We start from the raw sequence: 18,816 nt of genomic DNA on the forward strand, positions 1-18,816 counted from the left end.
TTTCGACCAGTACTGAGTCTGTGTTCTCATTCACCCCGCGACAATATATATATATCTATATATATATATATATATATATAAATGGCTGTATATCGGCGCGGCTGTGATTCGGCCGTAGGCCGAGTGAAATTACTGTAAAATTGCTAGCCATATTTCTATACTTCTGTAATGCCAATATAGCAATAAATAAACTGAATCTCAATTCATTTAACATAATTAACTTTTTAACTTACTTAATCAGAATACAATCACACTAGCTACTGTAGGGACAGTAGTGGCCAAAAGTAATGGCTGTCAGTGGCTGGTCAGTTTTTTAAGAAAACTTAGCCCTTTATTCAGACATATTAAAATGCATTAAATTTTGTAAGCATATCGCATAGTTGTGCTTGGAGTGTAAAACTATATGTAAATGCTCCACATTTCAATTGTTTCATTTATGATGATGCATAAGCTGATATACAAAGCTTGTACTCTTTATTCCAAAGCTTTAATTCAGTCAGCCAATGCGGGAATTGTTAGCTATATTATTAAACATGATCATGTGGGTGTTTGTGAAAATGCCCAAGAGGAAGGAGCTGTCTTCTGCAGCCAAGGAGGATATTATCAAAATGGCTAAATCTGGTCAGTTTACTTAGGATATCGCTTGTTTGCTGATCGTGATGTCCACAGAATTATTACAAAGCACCGTTAGACAGGTACCGTGCAGAAGCACTGGTCCAAAGGAGACTAGTGAATGCTGTCAGCAGTTGTCAAGAATCGTCTCGGTTACATATGTAACCCTCGTTCCCTGAAGGAGAGAACGGAGACGTCACGTCGGTGACCGACGAATTGGAATTGGGATCTTGTTTAGAGAGACCAATCCACTTCAAGTGTAAACTAAATGAGCCAATGCACATTGGCATACGATGATTGCATCCAGCTGCTGCTGATCACAGCGTAAGCATAAAAAGGCAGCCGGTGCAACGCATACAGGGTTTTCACTGAGGAGCCGAGCCGGTGACCTGGCCGCTCAGCGGTGGTACAGCAGCCGTGGCGACGGGACGTGACGTCTCCGTTCCCTCCTTCAGGGAACGAGGGTTACATACGTAACCGAGATGTTCCTTTTCAGTCGGTCACTACGAGTAACGTCGTGACCGACGAATTGGGTTCCCTACCAAAGCGCCGTGGATGCTGCCCCTTCCAGTGTCATGTGCGAGCCTCCTGTGCCCCTTTTTGGTGTAGGCACTACCCACTCAGTGAGATTGGATAACACTGGGAAAACGTACCTGTACCCGTACCGTTTAGGTGCATATGGAAGATTAGAGATGATTTTCAGGGAACGAGGGTTACATACGTAACCGAGATGTTCCTTTTCAGTTGGTCACTACGAGTAACGTCGTGACCGACGAATTGGGTTCCCTACCAAAGCGCCGTGGATGCTGCCCCTTCCAGTGTCATGTGCGAGCCTCCTGTGCCCCTTTTTGGTGTAGGCACTACCCACTCAGTGAGATTGGATAACACTGGGAAATCGTACCTGTACCCGTACCGTTTAGGTGCATATGGAAGATTAGAGATGATTGTAACACTCATGGAAATTGCAGAAGTCTGCCGGGTAAACACGGGCTCTGAGGCTATACCGTGGACTTTACACATATGGGAACCACTTAGGCCTCTACATATGGAACCCAGCCCTCTACCGGTTCTCAGGGATTCAGCGAGTGAGGGCCTGGCGCCTGACGTTTCGCCACGTCTGGTTGCCGAGGGGACGGAGGAGCTCGACAGGGCCTACAGTATGGAGCAGTCTGCACTCTGGAGCAGTTTTAGCAAGCCGACACTAAACTGGGGCCTCTCAGCGCCTCTACCCGTTTGAGGTGGGAACACAGGAGGATACCAGCTCCATACGAAGGCTATAGAATCTAGCGAATGTGTTGGGGGTCGCCCAGCCCGCAGCTCTACAAATATCTGTCAGCGAGGCGCCACGAGCCAGCCCCCAGGAGGATGCAACACTCCTAGTAGAGTGAGCTCGCAACCTGAGCGGCAGGGCACACCCTGTGCCTGATAAGCCAGGGTAATGCCATCCACAATCCAGTGGGCCATCCTCTGCTTAGAGACGGCATTCCCCTTCTGCCGGCCTCCATAACAGACAAAGAGCTGGTCTGAGGTCCTAAAGCTTTGTGTCCGGTCTACGTAGCCTCTCAAGGCTTGGACGGGACAGAGCAAAGCTAGGGCTGGGTCTGCCTCCTCCGGGGGCAGCGCTTGCAGGCTCAACACCTGATCCCTGAAGAGAGTAGTGGGAACCTTGGGCACATAGCTGGGCCGGGGCCTCAGGATTACCTGGGAGTCAGCCGGCTCAAACTCTAGGCATGAACCGTCAACCGAAAATGTGTGCAGGTCCCCTACCCTCTTGATGGAGGCCAGTGCAAGCAGGAGGAGAGTTTTCATTGAAAGAAACTTTAGCTCGACTGACTGCAAAGGCTCAAATCGGCCTTGCTGTAGTGTTTTAAGCACCAGAGACAGGTCCCAAGAGGGTATAGAGGAGGGCCGGGGAGGATTTAACCTTCTGGCCCCCTTAAGGAACCTGATGACCAGATCATGCGTCCCTACCAACTTCCCTTCCACGGGGTCATGGTTAGCAGCAATCACAGCAACATAGACTTTAAGGGTGAAGGGAGAGCTTTTGCTCCAACCCTTGCTGCAAAAAGGAAAGCACGACCCTGATGGGGCATCTGCGGGGGTCTTCTCGATGAGAAGAACACCACTCGACAAACAGGTTCCACTTCAAAGCGTAAGCGTGTCTCGTAGACGGTGCTCTCGCCGAAGTGATGGTGTCAACTACCTCTTGGAGTAGGTCACCTAGAACCTCCGCATCCCATCCAGGGACCAGACATGCAGTTTCCAGAGGTCTGGACTCAGGTGCCACAGGGTGCCCCTTCTCTGAGTCAGTAGATGCTTCCTCAGAGGAATCTGCCAGGGAGGGGCTGTCGCGAAGAGCATTAGTTCGGGGAACCAGACCCGAGTGGGCCAATACGGCGCCACAAGCAGGACCTGCTCCTCGTCCTCGCTGACCTTGCACAGCGTCTGTGCGAGAAGTCTCACTAGGGGACACGCATACTTGCGCAGGCCCCGCGGCCAGCTGTGTGCCAGTGCGTCCGTGCCGAGTGTTCCCTCGGTCAGGAAGTAGAACAGCTGGCAGTGAAAGGTTTCTGGAGAGGCAAACAGGTCTACCTGATCGGCTCTGAAACGTCTCCAAATCAGCTGGACCATCTGGGGATGGAGTCTCCATTCTCCCGGAGTGGGCCAATACGGCGCCACAAGCAGGACCTGCTCCTCGTCCTCGCTGACCTTGCACAGCGTCTGTGCGAGAAGTCTCACTAGGGGACACGCATACTTGCGCAGGCCCCGCGGCCAGCTGTGTGCCAGTGCGTCCGTGCCGAGTGTTCCCTCGGTCAGGAAGTAGAACAGCTGGCAGTGAAAGGTTTCTGGAGAGGCAAACAGGTCTACCTGATCGGCTCTGAAACGTCTCCAAATCAGCTGGACCATCTGGGGATGGAGTCTCCATTCTCCCGGAAGCGTAGCTTGTGACAGCTCGTCGGCTGTACGGTTGAGCAGACCCGGAATGTGAATGGCACGAAGTGACCTCAGAAACTTCAGACTCCAAAGGAGGAGGTGGTGGGCGAGTTGCCACATGTGACGGGGGCGCAGACCACCTTGTCGGTTGATGTATGCAGCGGTCGCTGTGTTGTCCATTCGGACCAGCACATGCTTGCCTCGTAAGCACCCTTTGAGACGGTTCAAGGCAAGGCGCACTGCTGGGGGCTCGTCCATACCCCAGAGACTGCGTGCCCGTTGTACGTGGCCCCCATGTAAAACGGAGGCATCCGTGTAAACCACAGCATGCCTGGAGACCTGTTCTAGGGGCACTCCTGCCAGAAGGAACGTAAGCTCAGACCACGGGGTGAAGGTTTGGCGACAGGCCTGTGTAACTTGGACCCGGTGAGTGCCACGCTGCCACGCCCACCTTGGGACTCGGCCATGAAGCCAGTGCTGGAGCATTCTCATATGAAGCAGCCTCAGCGGCGTAACTGCCGCTGCAGCTGCCATATGCCCCAGGAGCCTCTGAAATAGTTTCAGTGGGACCGCTGTCCTGCCCTTGAACGAATTCAGGCAGTTCAGCACAGACCGCGCACGCTCCTCTGTGAGGCGTGCTGTCTGTTTGACCGAATCCAACTCCATACACGCTGCCACGCCCACCTTGGGACTCGGCCATGAAGCCAGTGCTGGAGCATTCTCATATGAAGCAGCCTCAGCGGCGTAACTGCCGCTGCAGCTGCCATATGCCCCAGGAGCCTCTGAAATAGTTTCAGTGGGACCGCTGTCCTGCCCTTGAACGAATTCAGGCAGTTCAGCACAGACCGCGCACGCTCCTCTGTGAGGCGTGCTGTCTGTTTGACCGAATCCAACTCCATACCGAGAAAAGAGATCCTCTGCGTCGGGGAGAGTTTGCTCTTTTCCCAGTTGACCTGAAGGCCCAACCGGCTGAGGTACGAAAGCACCAAGTCCCTGTGTGCACACAACTGATGCTGAGACTAAGCTAGTATAAGCCAGTCGTTGAGGTAGTTGGGAATGCGAATCTCTCAGGGGAACAAGGGCTGCCTCCGCAACTTAAGTGAAGACACGGGGCGACAGGGACAGCCCGAAGGGCAGGACCTCGTACTGATATGCTCGTCCTTCGAACGCGAACCGCAGAAATGGTCTGCGGCGCGGAAGGATCGACACATGAAAGTACGCATCCTTAAGGTCGATTGCTGCAAACCAATCTCAGGGACGGATGCACCTGAAGATGCGTCAACATCTTGAACGGTAACCGGCGAAGGGCCCGGTTCAAGACACGCAGTTTGGTAGGAGCAGAAAGATGTTGTCGCTCGACTCCAAAGCGAAAAGCTGGCATGCGTTGCACCGGCTGCCTTTTATGCTCACTTTGTGATCAGCGGCAGCTGGATGTGCATTGGCTCGTTTAATTTACACTCTAAGCGAGATCCCAATTCCAATTCGTCGGTCACCGACGTGACTCGGAGTGACCGACTGAAAGGGAACTCTGGTTTTATCTCGCACTGCAAGGTGAGTATGGAAGATCTGCTTGGAGAACAATCATCTAATTTCTATCACAATAACGATCTCAAACACACCATGCATGCAATGAAGGTGCACAGGGATAGCATTACGTAATCCAATTGAAACCCTTTTAAACTTGAATCAAAGCTGATAAATGAAGAATTCAATGCTTTTCAAGAAATTATGCACAACATATGCACTAAGCTTAGTGAGTAATGCCCAGAGAATGGCTGCTGAAATAAAAAACAAGGGAGAACCAAGGAAATACAAATAACTGGTTTAAAAAAAAAAATACATTCCATGATAATCTAGCTGTAGTTTGCCTTTTTTGACACTTAATTTTGTCAGTTAAATAACTTAACCAACTTTAAAGTTTTCTTATTTTCAATATAACATGCTCTTCATATTTTTATATTTTTAGCATCAAAGCTAAGCAGCATCAGCAAATGATATCAGAATGAAATTAACTACTGCTGACAATTATTGCATAATTATTCTATATAAAGCAGACGTTTGATTGTAAGGACATGTCTGTTACTATTGTATGATCAATAGTCCAAACTGTCCAATCTGGGTCCTAAAGCAAATGCTAAGAGTGAACTAGATCATCTCAAATTTGAGACAATGCATTGTATAGATTTGGCCTGATTGCTGTTTATTCCAAAACCAGCTAGATGGTTCTAGTTAGCTGGCTTCATACATTCCATGATAATCTAGCTGTAGTTTGCCTTTTTTGACACTTAATTTTGTCAGTTAAATAACTTAACCAACTTTAAAGTTTTCTTCTTTTCAATATAACATGCTCTTCATATTTTTATATTTTTAGCATCAAAGCTAAGCAGCATCAGCAAATGATATCAGAATGAAATTAACTACTGCTGACAATTATTGCATAATTATTCTATATAAAGCAGACGTTTGATTGTAAGGACATGTCTGTTACTATTGTATGATCAATAGTCCAAACTGTCCAATCTGGGTCCTAAAGCAAATGCTAAGAGTGAACTAGATCATCTCAAATTTGAGACAATGCATTGTATAGATTTGGCCTGATTGCTGTTTATTCCAAAACCAGCTAGATGGTTCTAGTTAGCTGGCTTTCATTCAAACTGGAAGTGTTCTCCCAGTAAAGCTATAAAAATCTGTGGCTCTTAGACCAATTTCTCTAAAGATGAGTTTAGCGCTAGTCTGCTGAATGGCATTGCTGAGTCACTTACAGTTTTTCTCAGACTACATTGAAATGTTCTTCTCCCCAGTCCAGGTGCAAAGACTTAACCATCAATAAGACTTCAAATCATGTCTTCATTGAGCCAAACTGGAGTGTTGTATTAGATGAAGCAAAAAGGGAGTATTCCTCATGCTTAAATGCTGTCTGGTATTATTCAATGGCTTGCTCTTCAATGCAGTCCACCCACTAAAACACCTGGCAAAGATCTGTTTTAAGATATACTCACAGGATGTCCCTCTCTTCCATCCACTCCAGGAATTCCAGGCAGTCCTGGATCTCCCTGAAGAGACAAAGATCATATAGTCAGAATAAAAGTGCACCACATCTCTTTATCTTAACAGGGATGGGAGTGTTTGAAACTTGTTGGATTTTTCCATGCAAATAACAATGAGCGCATTTTGCATGCATACAATACTGAGAACATTTCACTTCAAATCCTAATCTTTTTATTTTATCATAAACAAGATGGCATCTGCTGGCAATAACATTAAGGCAGCAACAATGTGTTTCTTGGTTTCTCATGACTTGGAGAACATACAGCAATACAAGACACTCTTGATGTCTTTTAAAGCAAGCGGTATGATTAAGCTACAATAAATCTTAAACAGTGTCATGCGTTTTATTTTTATCCTCTACATGTAGCCAAGAGCATGTGTAAGCAAGAAGTATTTAAGCATGGAAAATTTGTCAACATAATGATTATTAAACATGGAATGACTCAGTGGTGAGTTGGCCTTCATTGCTGTTCTCTGGCTTGAAGAAATAAAGGTGAACTTTTAGGGAGTAGTGCATGTTTAAAGATCTGATACTAATAAAATAATCCAGGATTTATCATATAGGCAACCACCAAGATGTTGAGGAACAGCTTGGTTTAATAAAAGTCATCTGTAAGCTTGGAAAAAAGACAGCGTAGATCAGCATGAAAGAGGAAACGATGGTGCAAATCTTTTTATGGCTTTCCATATGGAGATTCTGTACTAGCACATTTTTTCATGCAATTCTGTCAAATAATACTGCATATTGGAATCTTGTGTAGCCTCCTTAAAGTGGGCTTGCCAAATATCCTCAATGGTCCATGTTCACAGTTCCAGGAAGCCATTAAACATGTTCAGTCTTTTACGGTGAGAAGAACTGTATCAGTACAGACCTTTAGACCAATTCCTCCAGGAATTCCATCTTTCCCATCCCTGCCAGGTGCTCCCTTGATAAACACACACACACACACACACACACACACACACACAAAATGGCATTAAAGCATAATAACTGACCACTCACAAAAATGAAGTGGAGAAATGATTGAGTGGTAAACATACAGGCTCTCCTGGATATCCAGGTGGACCAGCAAGGCCTCTACTCCCTTTTTCTCCCTAAAATAGACAGTATGTCTGTTAATGCAATATAACAAACAAACGAGGTTGCATTGCTGTTCAAGTCATTAACATATTTGATTTGTGAAAGTTATTGTTTTATTTATCCATACCAGCATCTCCCTAAGCACAAAGTACATCATGTATCATTCCGACATTATATCAGTACTTTTCAGCACAGGAACTTATTCAATAACTAAGATCATGCACCAAAAAAAAAAAAAACTCTATCCAGCTGTTCATTAGCTATTATCTCAGGGGGATTGTAGATATGAAGTGGGATAAAAACACATCCAGTGAAGAGCTGAGGTACGGTGCAGATCCAAAGTCACTGTTTACATGAACAGTCTTAGAACAATACTAGCATTATTGGTCAGGTGGTGGCAAAGAGAAGCAGTGGCTACTTTTATCCTGAATGACTAGGCCTAAATTTTGAAGTGCACTACATTTTCATGTGAAGAGGAATAAAAACAAACAAACAAACAAAACACCCGTCTTTGAGAACAGAGAGAGCTGGAAATAAAAAGGGCAAGATTTATGCTATGGTTAAAGAGTATCACATATGTACACAATGTATGCAACATATGTACGCGGATAGGTTGTTTACGTTCAGATCAAAGCGCAAACAACGTAAACACCATATCTGCGTAAGGTGCTGCTGACACAGAACAGCATACGTTGTTTACGTATGTGATACTCTCCAAAATGGCGCTATAAGGTGACATGGAGGAGACGAATTGTTCAATAAAGTCGTTATTTCTGTTCTCTTTGCACACAAAAATTATTCTTGTAAATTCGTGAAATTATGGTTGAACCACTGATGTCACATGGATTATTTTAACGATGTCCTTGCAACATTTCTTAGCCTTGATCGTGTAAAGATCTTTGCTGTCTATGCAGGGTCAGAGAGCTCTCGGAATGCATCAAAAATATCTTAATTTGTGTTCCGAAGATGAACAGAAGTCTTACAGGTTTAGAACGACATGAGGGTAAGTAATTAATGACAGAATTTTAATTTTTGGGTGAACTATTCCTTTAAGAAAATTAAGAGGAAAGTATCCATACCATTTGTCCACCTTTGCCTGATAGTCCTTGTATTCCTTGATTGCCAGCAGACCCCTAGAGAGAAAACACAGAGTAATGATTAACATTAATTTCACTGAAAATATGTTATATTTTATGTTATAATATATAAATAATGAAAATGAACGAAATTATTCCAATTCAAACTGGTGAACAAAGTTAAGCAGTGGCTTCGTATTTGGAGACTTTCAAATCAAACATAAAAATAGGAATGTCACTATCAAGCAAGTGGCATGCTAGTAAGTGCTGCTAGCTAGAGCTTTGATTTAAGTCAGTTTCCCTCTACTAACTTTGATAAACAGAATACACAATACTTTTAGAATCTGCAGGGAAACCTTAACTCTTCTTATTGTTGACAACAGGTTTATAAACGATTCTCATTGCATATTTGGGGAGATGTTTGGCGCACGTTGCATTGCTAAATACAAATTAAGCGACTCAAACTCACTCTCACACAGTACTTGCAGAGTTCGAGTGGAGTAACATTATGTTCATCTGTGATGATCGCACAAACAAAGCAACTCACAACCATGCATTGCCAAAATAACTGCCTGAGAAATAACAAACTCTCTGAAACCCTTTCAGTTTTAGCCAATCAGAATTGGTCTAGTGTGCACGGTCGGGTTTATCGTCATCGGGTTGGCTGAGGTGTCTTTCGAGCGGGTTTTTTGTATGATGGTGTGTATGATGGCGGTTTAATTCAGAGAAGTGTGAACCTTATATTTAATCGCACATGTAAGTATTTTACAGTTTCCCTTTAAAAATAGCAACTGTTACACATAAAATTATAGTGCTTAATTTACGTATCGCGATTTGAAAAGCTTCTGTCATCAAAAAGCCTTGCCTATTTTTGTTATACTTGGCGCGAACTGATGATATTGGCTTACACGTAGCCTGCGTAGTGATGAACAACCTTTAAACAATAGAGTGTTTCTAGGCTTAAGCAATGAAGAATGATCCAGGAGCATTGCAGGCGTTGATATCCTTAGCAACCTGGTACTTTTTGCAAACATGCAAACTCATCCATCATGCTATGAAAAGTTAAGGATCAATTAGTCATTCTTATTTAGAACTAGTTCACATTTTGTGACAGACAAATGACGCATTTTCATGTGCAAGTGGTTAAAAATAGTAATGCTATTCTTGACTGTGGGTACTATAAAAAAGTATATGCTTTACTAATAAGCTATTATTAATTCTAATCAATTGTTAATTTAGCTAATAATAATGGACTATTATATGAAATCCAAAAGTTGCATGTAAGACCCATGTTAACATGATATTAACATGTAAGACATGAAAGTGGACTACGATCTCTGAAGATTGTGGCCAGGTCCACATGGGATAAGCACCCACAGATTTCCATCTCATACATTTTTGATTATTACATATTTTGGCTAATTTGATGATCCTTAATTTGGAATTAAAAGTGTAGCACTGTCATCATCTTCATTTTATACATTTTAAATCCATTACACAGGGTTCCCCCAAGAATTTCCACCAAATTAAAGCAAAATCCCATATGTGCCTGATTAGTGACAATTAAAAAAAAAAATGGCACATGCATCTTGGAACAGTGCTCCAGAAAAAAATATATAAAGATGTTCCTACGTATAGTCAGTTGTACCTGATATTTTACTATCAACGATAAAACAGCAATGGCCAAATAAATTATTCAATTTACTTAAACATCTTTTAACACTTTTAAAACTGACCTTTTCTCCTGGTTTGCCAGGTGGCCCAGGTAACCCTGGGATACCGCTGTCACCCTAAAGACAAACACACACACACTGAAAAAAAATCATTTCAGTAAATTCAGCGAAATAAGTTCTATATAATCTAATAATATTCTAAATAATATCTACCTGAACTTAAATATACAAAGCAAAATCTAAACAAAACCAGTCACAAGTATTGACTCCAGCAAATTAAAAACCTTGGAATATGTGTGAGGTATCCAAAAACTTACGAGAGCATATGCGAATATATGGTGACTGAATATGTTGCCATAAACAAAATAGAACATTTAGGGATAAAATCATAGTTTCTTACTGCTTCCCCGGAACTTCCCATTTCCCCCTTATGCCCATCATCTCCACGTGGCCCCTGCTCAAACAGAGGGAAAAAAGTGGCATGATCAAGTATCTTATGAGGTTTTATAGGGTATGTCCATTTGTGACTCGTGCATTCATACCTGCATTCCGGGAGAGCCTTGAAAGCCGGGACTTCCTCTAGAACCTGGGACACCCTTCAAAAAATAAAGAGTCTTATATTAGTCTGACCCACAGTCATGGAAATGAATATCAAGGTCAGTCTGGAAGAACACAACACAAAAAGTCACAGCTTTCAATATTTTCCCCACATTATAATTTTTCCCACATTCCACAGGGATTATATAATGAAAAATCTAATTTGCCTTATTCATTTGAGATAAAAGAGTTTGATATAGTGTGAACATATTTCAGAACTCAAAACATCCTTCTCAGTCCAAAATGTGCATTTATCTACTTTATCTTTCATTGAAATTTAATTTAATTTAAGTTTATAAATGTATCTTTTATTGAGGCTACTGTAAGCCCCAAAAATTACTTTTTATTAACTTTGCGATTACAAATATATTAAAGCATGACTTCACTGAATAATGATTGCATGGTTTCAGACGACTATGTGAAGACAATAGAGTCCACACAGGCACTTCTTTAAAAAGTCTAGGACTTTAAAGTCTAGGACTTTCAAGCACTTTTTAGTTTTATTTTCAAGGAACTAGTACGATACATATTTTTCTTAAATTATCTTTTATTTCCCACATTCTCTTCATCCTTATAGAATATAATATAATATATATACTGTACTAAATTAATACAGATTAAGGACAGAATATTAAGTAAAAGGATTAAAGGGATAGTTCAGAGCGTAATCAATGTAATGAGCATTGTTTACGTTCAGCATGTGCGAACATAAATTCTGTTATTATTGTTTTCTTTGCGCACAACGAGTATTCTGGTAGCTTCGTAAAATTACGGTTGAACCTCTGATGTCATATGGACTATTTTACTGATGTAACGTTAGTGCAGATGAAGCAGAGGATCCAAATGCAGTTAAAAAGGATTTATTAAACAAAAACACAATGCAATCCAGGCTTGGCAATGGCAAGACGAGACGAGACAAGGAGCACACAAAGCAGCCTTTACAGGACAACAACAGATAAAGAATTAAGGGAACATGAGGGCTATTTATATAAAACAAAGAGGGTCACATGACAAGAACCAACCAATGAGAAACAAGACACATGACTAAGACAACCAATGAGAACATGACACATACACAAGTCAGAAATACATGAGGGCAAGGGAAGCATGACAGCAACAGCATGAATCTTATTACAAAATAAAAGACATGAAAACAAGAACATGAAACAAAACCCAAAACAGACATTACAACTGATGTTGTTGCTACGTTTCTGTAAGTTGATCATGGTAATATCATTGCTGTCTATTGAGGGTCAGAGAGCTCTCGGATTCCATCAAAAATATCTTAATTTGTGTTACAAAAATGAATGAAGGTCTTACGGGTTTGGAATGACATGAGGCTGAGTAATTAATGACAGAATTTTCATTTTTGGGTGAACTAACCCTTTAAATATAAAGAAGTATATTATACAGCAGGGCCGTCTTTTCGGCGGTGTAACTGGTGCAGTCGCACCGGGCCCCACAGCAAACGGACACCCCCCCAAAAAAAACGTGATCGCAAATGGACTACGGATTACGGATTACCCACCACCACTGTATGAGACAGGTTCATTGTCGGTAGGGTGTTACCAAATGTGTTTCGAAAGAACCAAAGTTTGACAAAAGTAAAACTTGGAAAACTTACAACACACGTTCCAGTGAGTCAGCTTAGCTTAGTAACTGATCTGAGGTATGTTTCCCAAACAACAATGTATTTCTCTGATTCAGTCTCATGTTCCCTCTTACAGCATACTTAGCACTTACTCACAACACATTCTTTCTCATATAAATTTGAATATTGTCAAGTTGTGCCTAGGTTTCTGTGTTCAATGACTCTTATTTTGGTATTCATTTTTTGGTATCCATGTTCTTTTTCTGTTTCCTTTGTTTCCTCAGTTTCAAAGTATGTTCTCATTGGTTTCCATGGTTTCTCATTTTGATTCAGGAAACATGGTTGAAACCACAATTGGATTTTATAATAAAGGGATATAATGTAATTAGAAGAGATAGAGAATCTGGCAGAGGGGGAGGAATAGCTACATTTATACAAAATGGGATGAAATATAAGGTAGTACAAATAAATAAAGATTATGAATCAATTATAAGTAAGGTATGGACTGAAAGAGGGTGTATAGATATTATTAATTACTATAATCCATGTGGGAAATTAAGTCAAATCATTTAAGAAGATGTTGTGGGTCATTTGCATGACAATGTAGTGTGGTGTGGTGATTTTAACTCTTATAATTCATTATGGGGGAGTAATAATACTGATGTATGCCAACAACACGATATAACAGTATACAAAATACAAAAACGGTACTTGACCTGACATTTGTATCTTCTGTAATAGCAGGGATCAGTACATGGAGTGTGATCAAACATACTACAATAGGGAGTGACCATTATCCTGTAGTGACTATAGTTGGTACAAAGATATGTTATGAACAAGGAAAGAGAAGTCCTAGATGGAAACTGGAGAAGGTAAATTGGGGAGTTTTTCAAGTAATTTGTGAAAATAGATGTATGACTCTACTAGAGGAAAACCAGATGGATGTAAATATATTCAACAATAAGCTAGTTAATGAAATAATTCAATTTGGTTTGATGAAAAACTGACATGGAAAGTTCATCTGGATAAAATTAAGGACAAGTGTAAAAAGATTATTAATATTCTTCGGTGTTTATCAGGACAGGAATGGGGAGCAAGTAGAGCATCTTTACAAAATATATACTGGGCACTCATGAGGTCTGTCTTTGACTATGGATGTATAGCTTATATGTCGGCAGCAGAAACAAACCTCAAACTATTAGATGTATTGCAAGCTCAAGCCCTAAGAATCTGTAGTGGATCATTTAATTCATCTCCGGTATCATCAATGCAGGTGGAAATGGGAGAAATGCCTTTAAGCATCAGATGAATGAAGTTAATGTTGGCATATTGGATTAATATCCAGGGACAAAGTGTTTCCCATCCTGTCAAAAGTGTATTGACAGAGTGCTGGGAACATAATGAGACAAACTTTATAAGTTTTGGGTGGATAGGTGATGCAAAGGCTAGGAATATAGGTTTACATCAATTACAGTACAGCAATACAGTCTCAATATCTATAACTCGTCTGAGAATAGGTCACACAGGACTTAATAGTATATTGTTTACAATTGGCAAGCACTCAACTGGGGAATGTATTTATTGTAGTCAGCAAGAAACAGTTGAACATGTACTGCTTCATTGCAGGAAATACAACAAAGAAAGATGCCATTTTATTCAGTCATTAAAGAAGGTTGATCACAAAGACTTCTCAATAACTGGTATTCCAGGGGAAAAGGCTATATATGATTGCATCATTAAGTTTATTAAAGAAACGAAGTTAAGTAAAATAATTTAAAAAGTATTTTTTTTTATTAATATTAAAATCTGTTTATTTATTTATTTTTAATATTATTATTATTATTTTTTTTTTCCTCACCTTCTCGCATTGTCAATCCCATAAGCACGTATTCTGTTCCACACTCCAGTCCAGTTGGTGGTGGTAATGCACCTACAAGTTGGTTTGCCAACCGCCAATAAACACCAAAGAAGAAGAAGAAGTTTCTCATTTTGTTCACCTGTTTCTAATTTAGTTATTGTTTACCCTGTGTTTATGTAGACCCGCGTTCAGTTCGGTATTTGTCCGTTCTTGTCAAGATAGTTTTTGTTTAGCTATTCTCCTGCATTTTCTTTGTGCTCATGGTTGTTTTTTTAGTATCTACCGCATGTGTATATACATATATATATATATATATATGCGTGTGTGGATATATTGCGTGTTATCTTGCTTATTTTGCTCAAGAGCATGATCTATTTAGGTTCACATCAAACTAACTAGAAATCATACGTAGAATTGTTGAACTATGCTTGTAATGATGGAACTTGCGATCATGGTTCCCTATCGATGCTTTTGGAAAATAAACCCCGGCTCTTAAAGGGAAAGTTCACCCAAAAATTTTAGTTCTATCAGCATTTACTCACCCTCTTGTTGTTCCAAACCTGTATGAGATTCTTTCTTCTGTTGAACACAAAAGAAGATATGATTGATATGAAGCAAGAAGAATCTTGCTGGTAGCCATTAAATAGTATTTTCTCTACTGTTGAAGTCAGTGGCTACCAGCAAATGCTTGGTTACCAACATTCTTCACAATATCATCTTTTGTGTTCCACAGAAACTCATACAGATTTGGAATTGGATGACGCTGATTGTGCTGTATAGTTCGCATTGTGTAGGTGCTTCTGAATAGCAGAACAGGATACTGCTCTGTCTACATCAGTGGAAGTAATGCACGAAAAACTGAGCCTATAGGAAATCATTCAGATCTGTTGTTGTTGTTGTTGTAAAAAAGACCAATTTCTAATAACTGCTTCTCATTTTCTAATCCCAAGTGCTCCTGTCTGTAGGAATGTCTGTATATAAAATATAAAAACATAGGTGTGTTTGTATTAGCAAAAACATATTAGCACTGAATGATAATGGCTTTTATGGAAGTATGGACGTAATTGCTGTAAAATTTATCTTGAAAAGGTCATTGTTTTTACACACAAAGACAAGAAATAAAACTCAAAAATAACAGCAAGATTAAGAGACAAAGTTCATGTGAAGATTTCAACGAGGTCTGGATGATTTGTCCTGAGTATGCGCTTTATTATTAGTGTGTGCAATCTGAAAACGCCTACATGAAAGATTTGTGCAGACTCCAGCTGGATGATGACACTTGTGTCTTTGTTTTTGTGACATAAAATAACCCCCACTGTTTTTTGAAATTCAGATTTTTTCTTAATCAAATATATTGTTGACATGTGAGAATGTTGCACAATTCTCTGCTTTTTATGAGATCATTGTATACAGTTGCCAAGCCTCAAAGGGCACTATATTCATAAGATTCTCCTCAATAGAATTCTTTTATTTATTTAAACAGTTAGCCTTACAGTGACTTGACCTTAGACATTTTCACAAAAGAAAGTGAAAAGGTTATTCCACAAACATACTATACAGTATTTTGGTATCACTTTGACTTCTTTTAGGAAGCATTACAGGCCATGTTTTTGATGTGGGGATTTTTAATTGTTCAGCAAATTATTTTCTAACATAAAATGTTATTTCTCATTATTTACAAATGACTGGGTATAGGTAAAACACATCCTTTGACTGAACATTTGTTGATAAAGATAAAAAAAGAGTTTAAGAGTTACTTCTACCTTATTGGTGGTTGGTACCAAAAGTCGTATTTTTACGCTTCTTAAAGATATTTAGAATTAGGTAGTTTGCACAGAAATGCTTACTTTACCATTGTGTTAGGAACATTAACTGTTATCTGTGAATGCTATCAGTATAATAAAATTAAATGAAGGGAAATACGCTTTGCTTCACTAAAAAACAGCTGTTTATAGTTTAGTTGAGCAGGCATACAGTATGTGCATAATGTGGACACACATTCATAAAGACATGAAGACTTACAAGTATGGCATCCAGGTGTTGCGTTATTGCACATTCACCAAACTTTCAGAGCTCTTTTGTGGGTTATTCATCATTCATGCTCAACAGATTTTTCAGTCAAACTAACTCGTGCTTAGAAAAACTGCAGCTGCAGACAAAATTGCAACCCTCCCCACAAACCCATTTACAACTCCTCCGTGCTTTATCTAGTTTCACTCCCTTGGGCAAGATGTATAGCACTATTATGGAAACAATGACTGTGTTCTCCTCCAATGTTTTAATAGCTTTTACTGTTCAAACTTGCGTAACTGAGCCCCTGTACTAGAAATGAATACTCAAAGGAATATGAAAACAAAAATATAGATTTATTTTCACTTTCATCATTGAACACTAACTGTGACTATATCAACTTGCAATATTGTTGACAAAAAGACTAGATTAAATTGTAGTTTAAATAATAAAAACTCTGTATATCCTAAATCTCTCTATATTTTCTTAACAATAAATAAATACATTATTAAATAAAGACCCTTTTGATATTAAATGCTAGAGGTTGCAAGATAATGTAACATTCAGTGTTACGTCGACACTGACGTTTGGGGTCTCACTTGGGAACCGCAATAACCTCTGAGTAGTATGAAAAAGGCCAATGAATATTGGTGAGTGGAATTTGCCTTCCTAACCACTCCCTTGTACTTACAGGTATATAATGTGGGGGCGTGCATCCAATCATTCAGATTTTTGCTTTGGGGCCGAGTAGTTGCTCGTGAGCAATCACTCCCAATCACTTCTGGCAGCCATGATTGCTGTCTTGTGTGTCTGGGCTGTAAGCATGCAAAGAAAGTGTTTATGGATGATTTATGCACTCGTTATGAGAGCATAACCATGACGACGCTGCGATCATGACTTGCCTTCCTCACAAAGGCTTGAGTCCCCTCTGCTGCTACTCAACCCAATCCCTCTGCACTGCACAGTGCCACACTGCCTATCGCTCTGGGAGATCAGAGGATTATAGTGCAAGCTTTCCACTAGGCCAGTCCCCACGGACCTGCCGCTCCTCTCATGCGTCATGTGCCATCAAGCTCACAAGTGATGCTGTTTGTCCATCTCAAGCCAATCTAGTGTGTCATTTGGCACTCCCAAAGAGGATCAGATTTCAATCACTGCATCGGAGGGTGAGGATGAACGCTCAGATGAACGTCACCTCTCTGGGCTAATTGCTTAGTCAGAGTCTGACTTGGAGTTGATGGACATGCTTTCCCAGGGCACTAAGAGCAGCAGACTGGAGTTTAATCCTCCACCCTGTCCCAAGCAATTGCGGCTGGATGCCTTTCTTCCTGTAAGTGCATGGGGATGTAATGAAGTCATGAAAAGGACATTTTTACTGCCCGAAGCTGCTTCCCAGCCATACATGCTTTCCTTCCAAGCCCAGTGAGCTGAGGTCAACTTTTGCTGCTCAGACTTGCTGGTGTTGATGCCGGAACTTGGTACAGTGACCAACTTTGGCTCTGGGTGACTTAGGTCACAGTGTAGGACCTCAGCCAGGCGATGTCCACTCTGGTGGTCCAGGAAGACCATCTCTGACTGAAACTTGCAGTGATGTGCAATGAGGACATAGTGTGCTTTCTTAACACCCCCATCTCCCAAGCCACCCTTTTTAGCCACACTGTCGAGAACTTGCCCAGCACTTTTCGGCAAATTGAAAACAGACAGAGGCCATCAAACATATTCTGCCTTGGCATGTGACCACCACCACCAGGCTGATGAGGGCTGGTCACCAGTCCAACCTGGTGTGGCCAGAACCAACATGAAGCCACCTGCAGGAATGTGATGTAGCCCGTCCTGCCACTAAACCTACCCTCCATGAGGCAATGAAGTGGCCCTGACATGAGCAACCCAGAGAGGGAGGAAGCTCTTTTCCAGGAATTGGTGAAAACACTGCTCCTTCCCCTGGAGGAGGAATGGGTGGAGAGTCTTCTCTTTCATTCTGTTTCATAGATTCTCTATGAAAGAGCAGTTCCCAAAGTCTCTGGGTCACACTTGGCAGGGTTTGACAGTGAACGATGCAAAACCTCATCACTCCCAGCCTCAACACTTCAAATGTCACAGGCTCAGAGCTCTTATTTTGGGGATATGCTGCTTCCTCATGCAACTCTAGCTACTCCCTTGCAGGATCCATGGAGCAAGGAGCCAGGTAATGACTATCATGCAGGGCCAGTACTTCTTCCTCGGGACGCAAAGCTTCCCAGGTCAGGGTCCAGCGCTCCTCCTTGCCCCACTATGTAGCCTGTCTTGCGCTTCCCAGCCCAAAATGTGACTCATTTTGGCAATAAAGCCTGGCCCTC

General features: G+C 41.3%; 1 protein-coding gene across 1 annotated transcript in view; it reads right to left on the reverse strand.

Moving 5' to 3' along the window:
* LOC107565055 (collagen alpha-1(XXI) chain-like) overlaps window positions 1-18,816 on the reverse strand; it is a 90,854-nt gene that overhangs the window by 47,359 nt on the left and 24,679 nt on the right. Inside the window, exons 11-17 of the mRNA XM_016250238.1 lie at window positions 10,967-11,020; window positions 10,825-10,878; window positions 10,488-10,541; window positions 8,755-8,808; window positions 7,636-7,689; window positions 7,467-7,520; window positions 6,546-6,599 (exon numbers count right to left, since the gene is read on the reverse strand). Of these exons, the coding sequence (XP_016105724.1) occupies window positions 6,546-6,599; window positions 7,467-7,520; window positions 7,636-7,689; window positions 8,755-8,808; window positions 10,488-10,541; window positions 10,825-10,878; window positions 10,967-11,020 (378 nt within the window). The remainder of the gene's footprint in view (window positions 1-6,545; window positions 6,600-7,466; window positions 7,521-7,635; window positions 7,690-8,754; window positions 8,809-10,487; window positions 10,542-10,824; window positions 10,879-10,966; window positions 11,021-18,816) is intronic.

This window comes from Sinocyclocheilus grahami, unplaced genomic scaffold (genome assembly GCF_001515645.1).
Source record: "Sinocyclocheilus grahami isolate Dianchi unplaced genomic scaffold, SAMN03320097.WGS_v1.1 scaffold978.1, whole genome shotgun sequence".
NCBI lineage: Eukaryota > Metazoa > Chordata > Actinopteri > Cypriniformes > Cyprinidae > Sinocyclocheilus > Sinocyclocheilus grahami.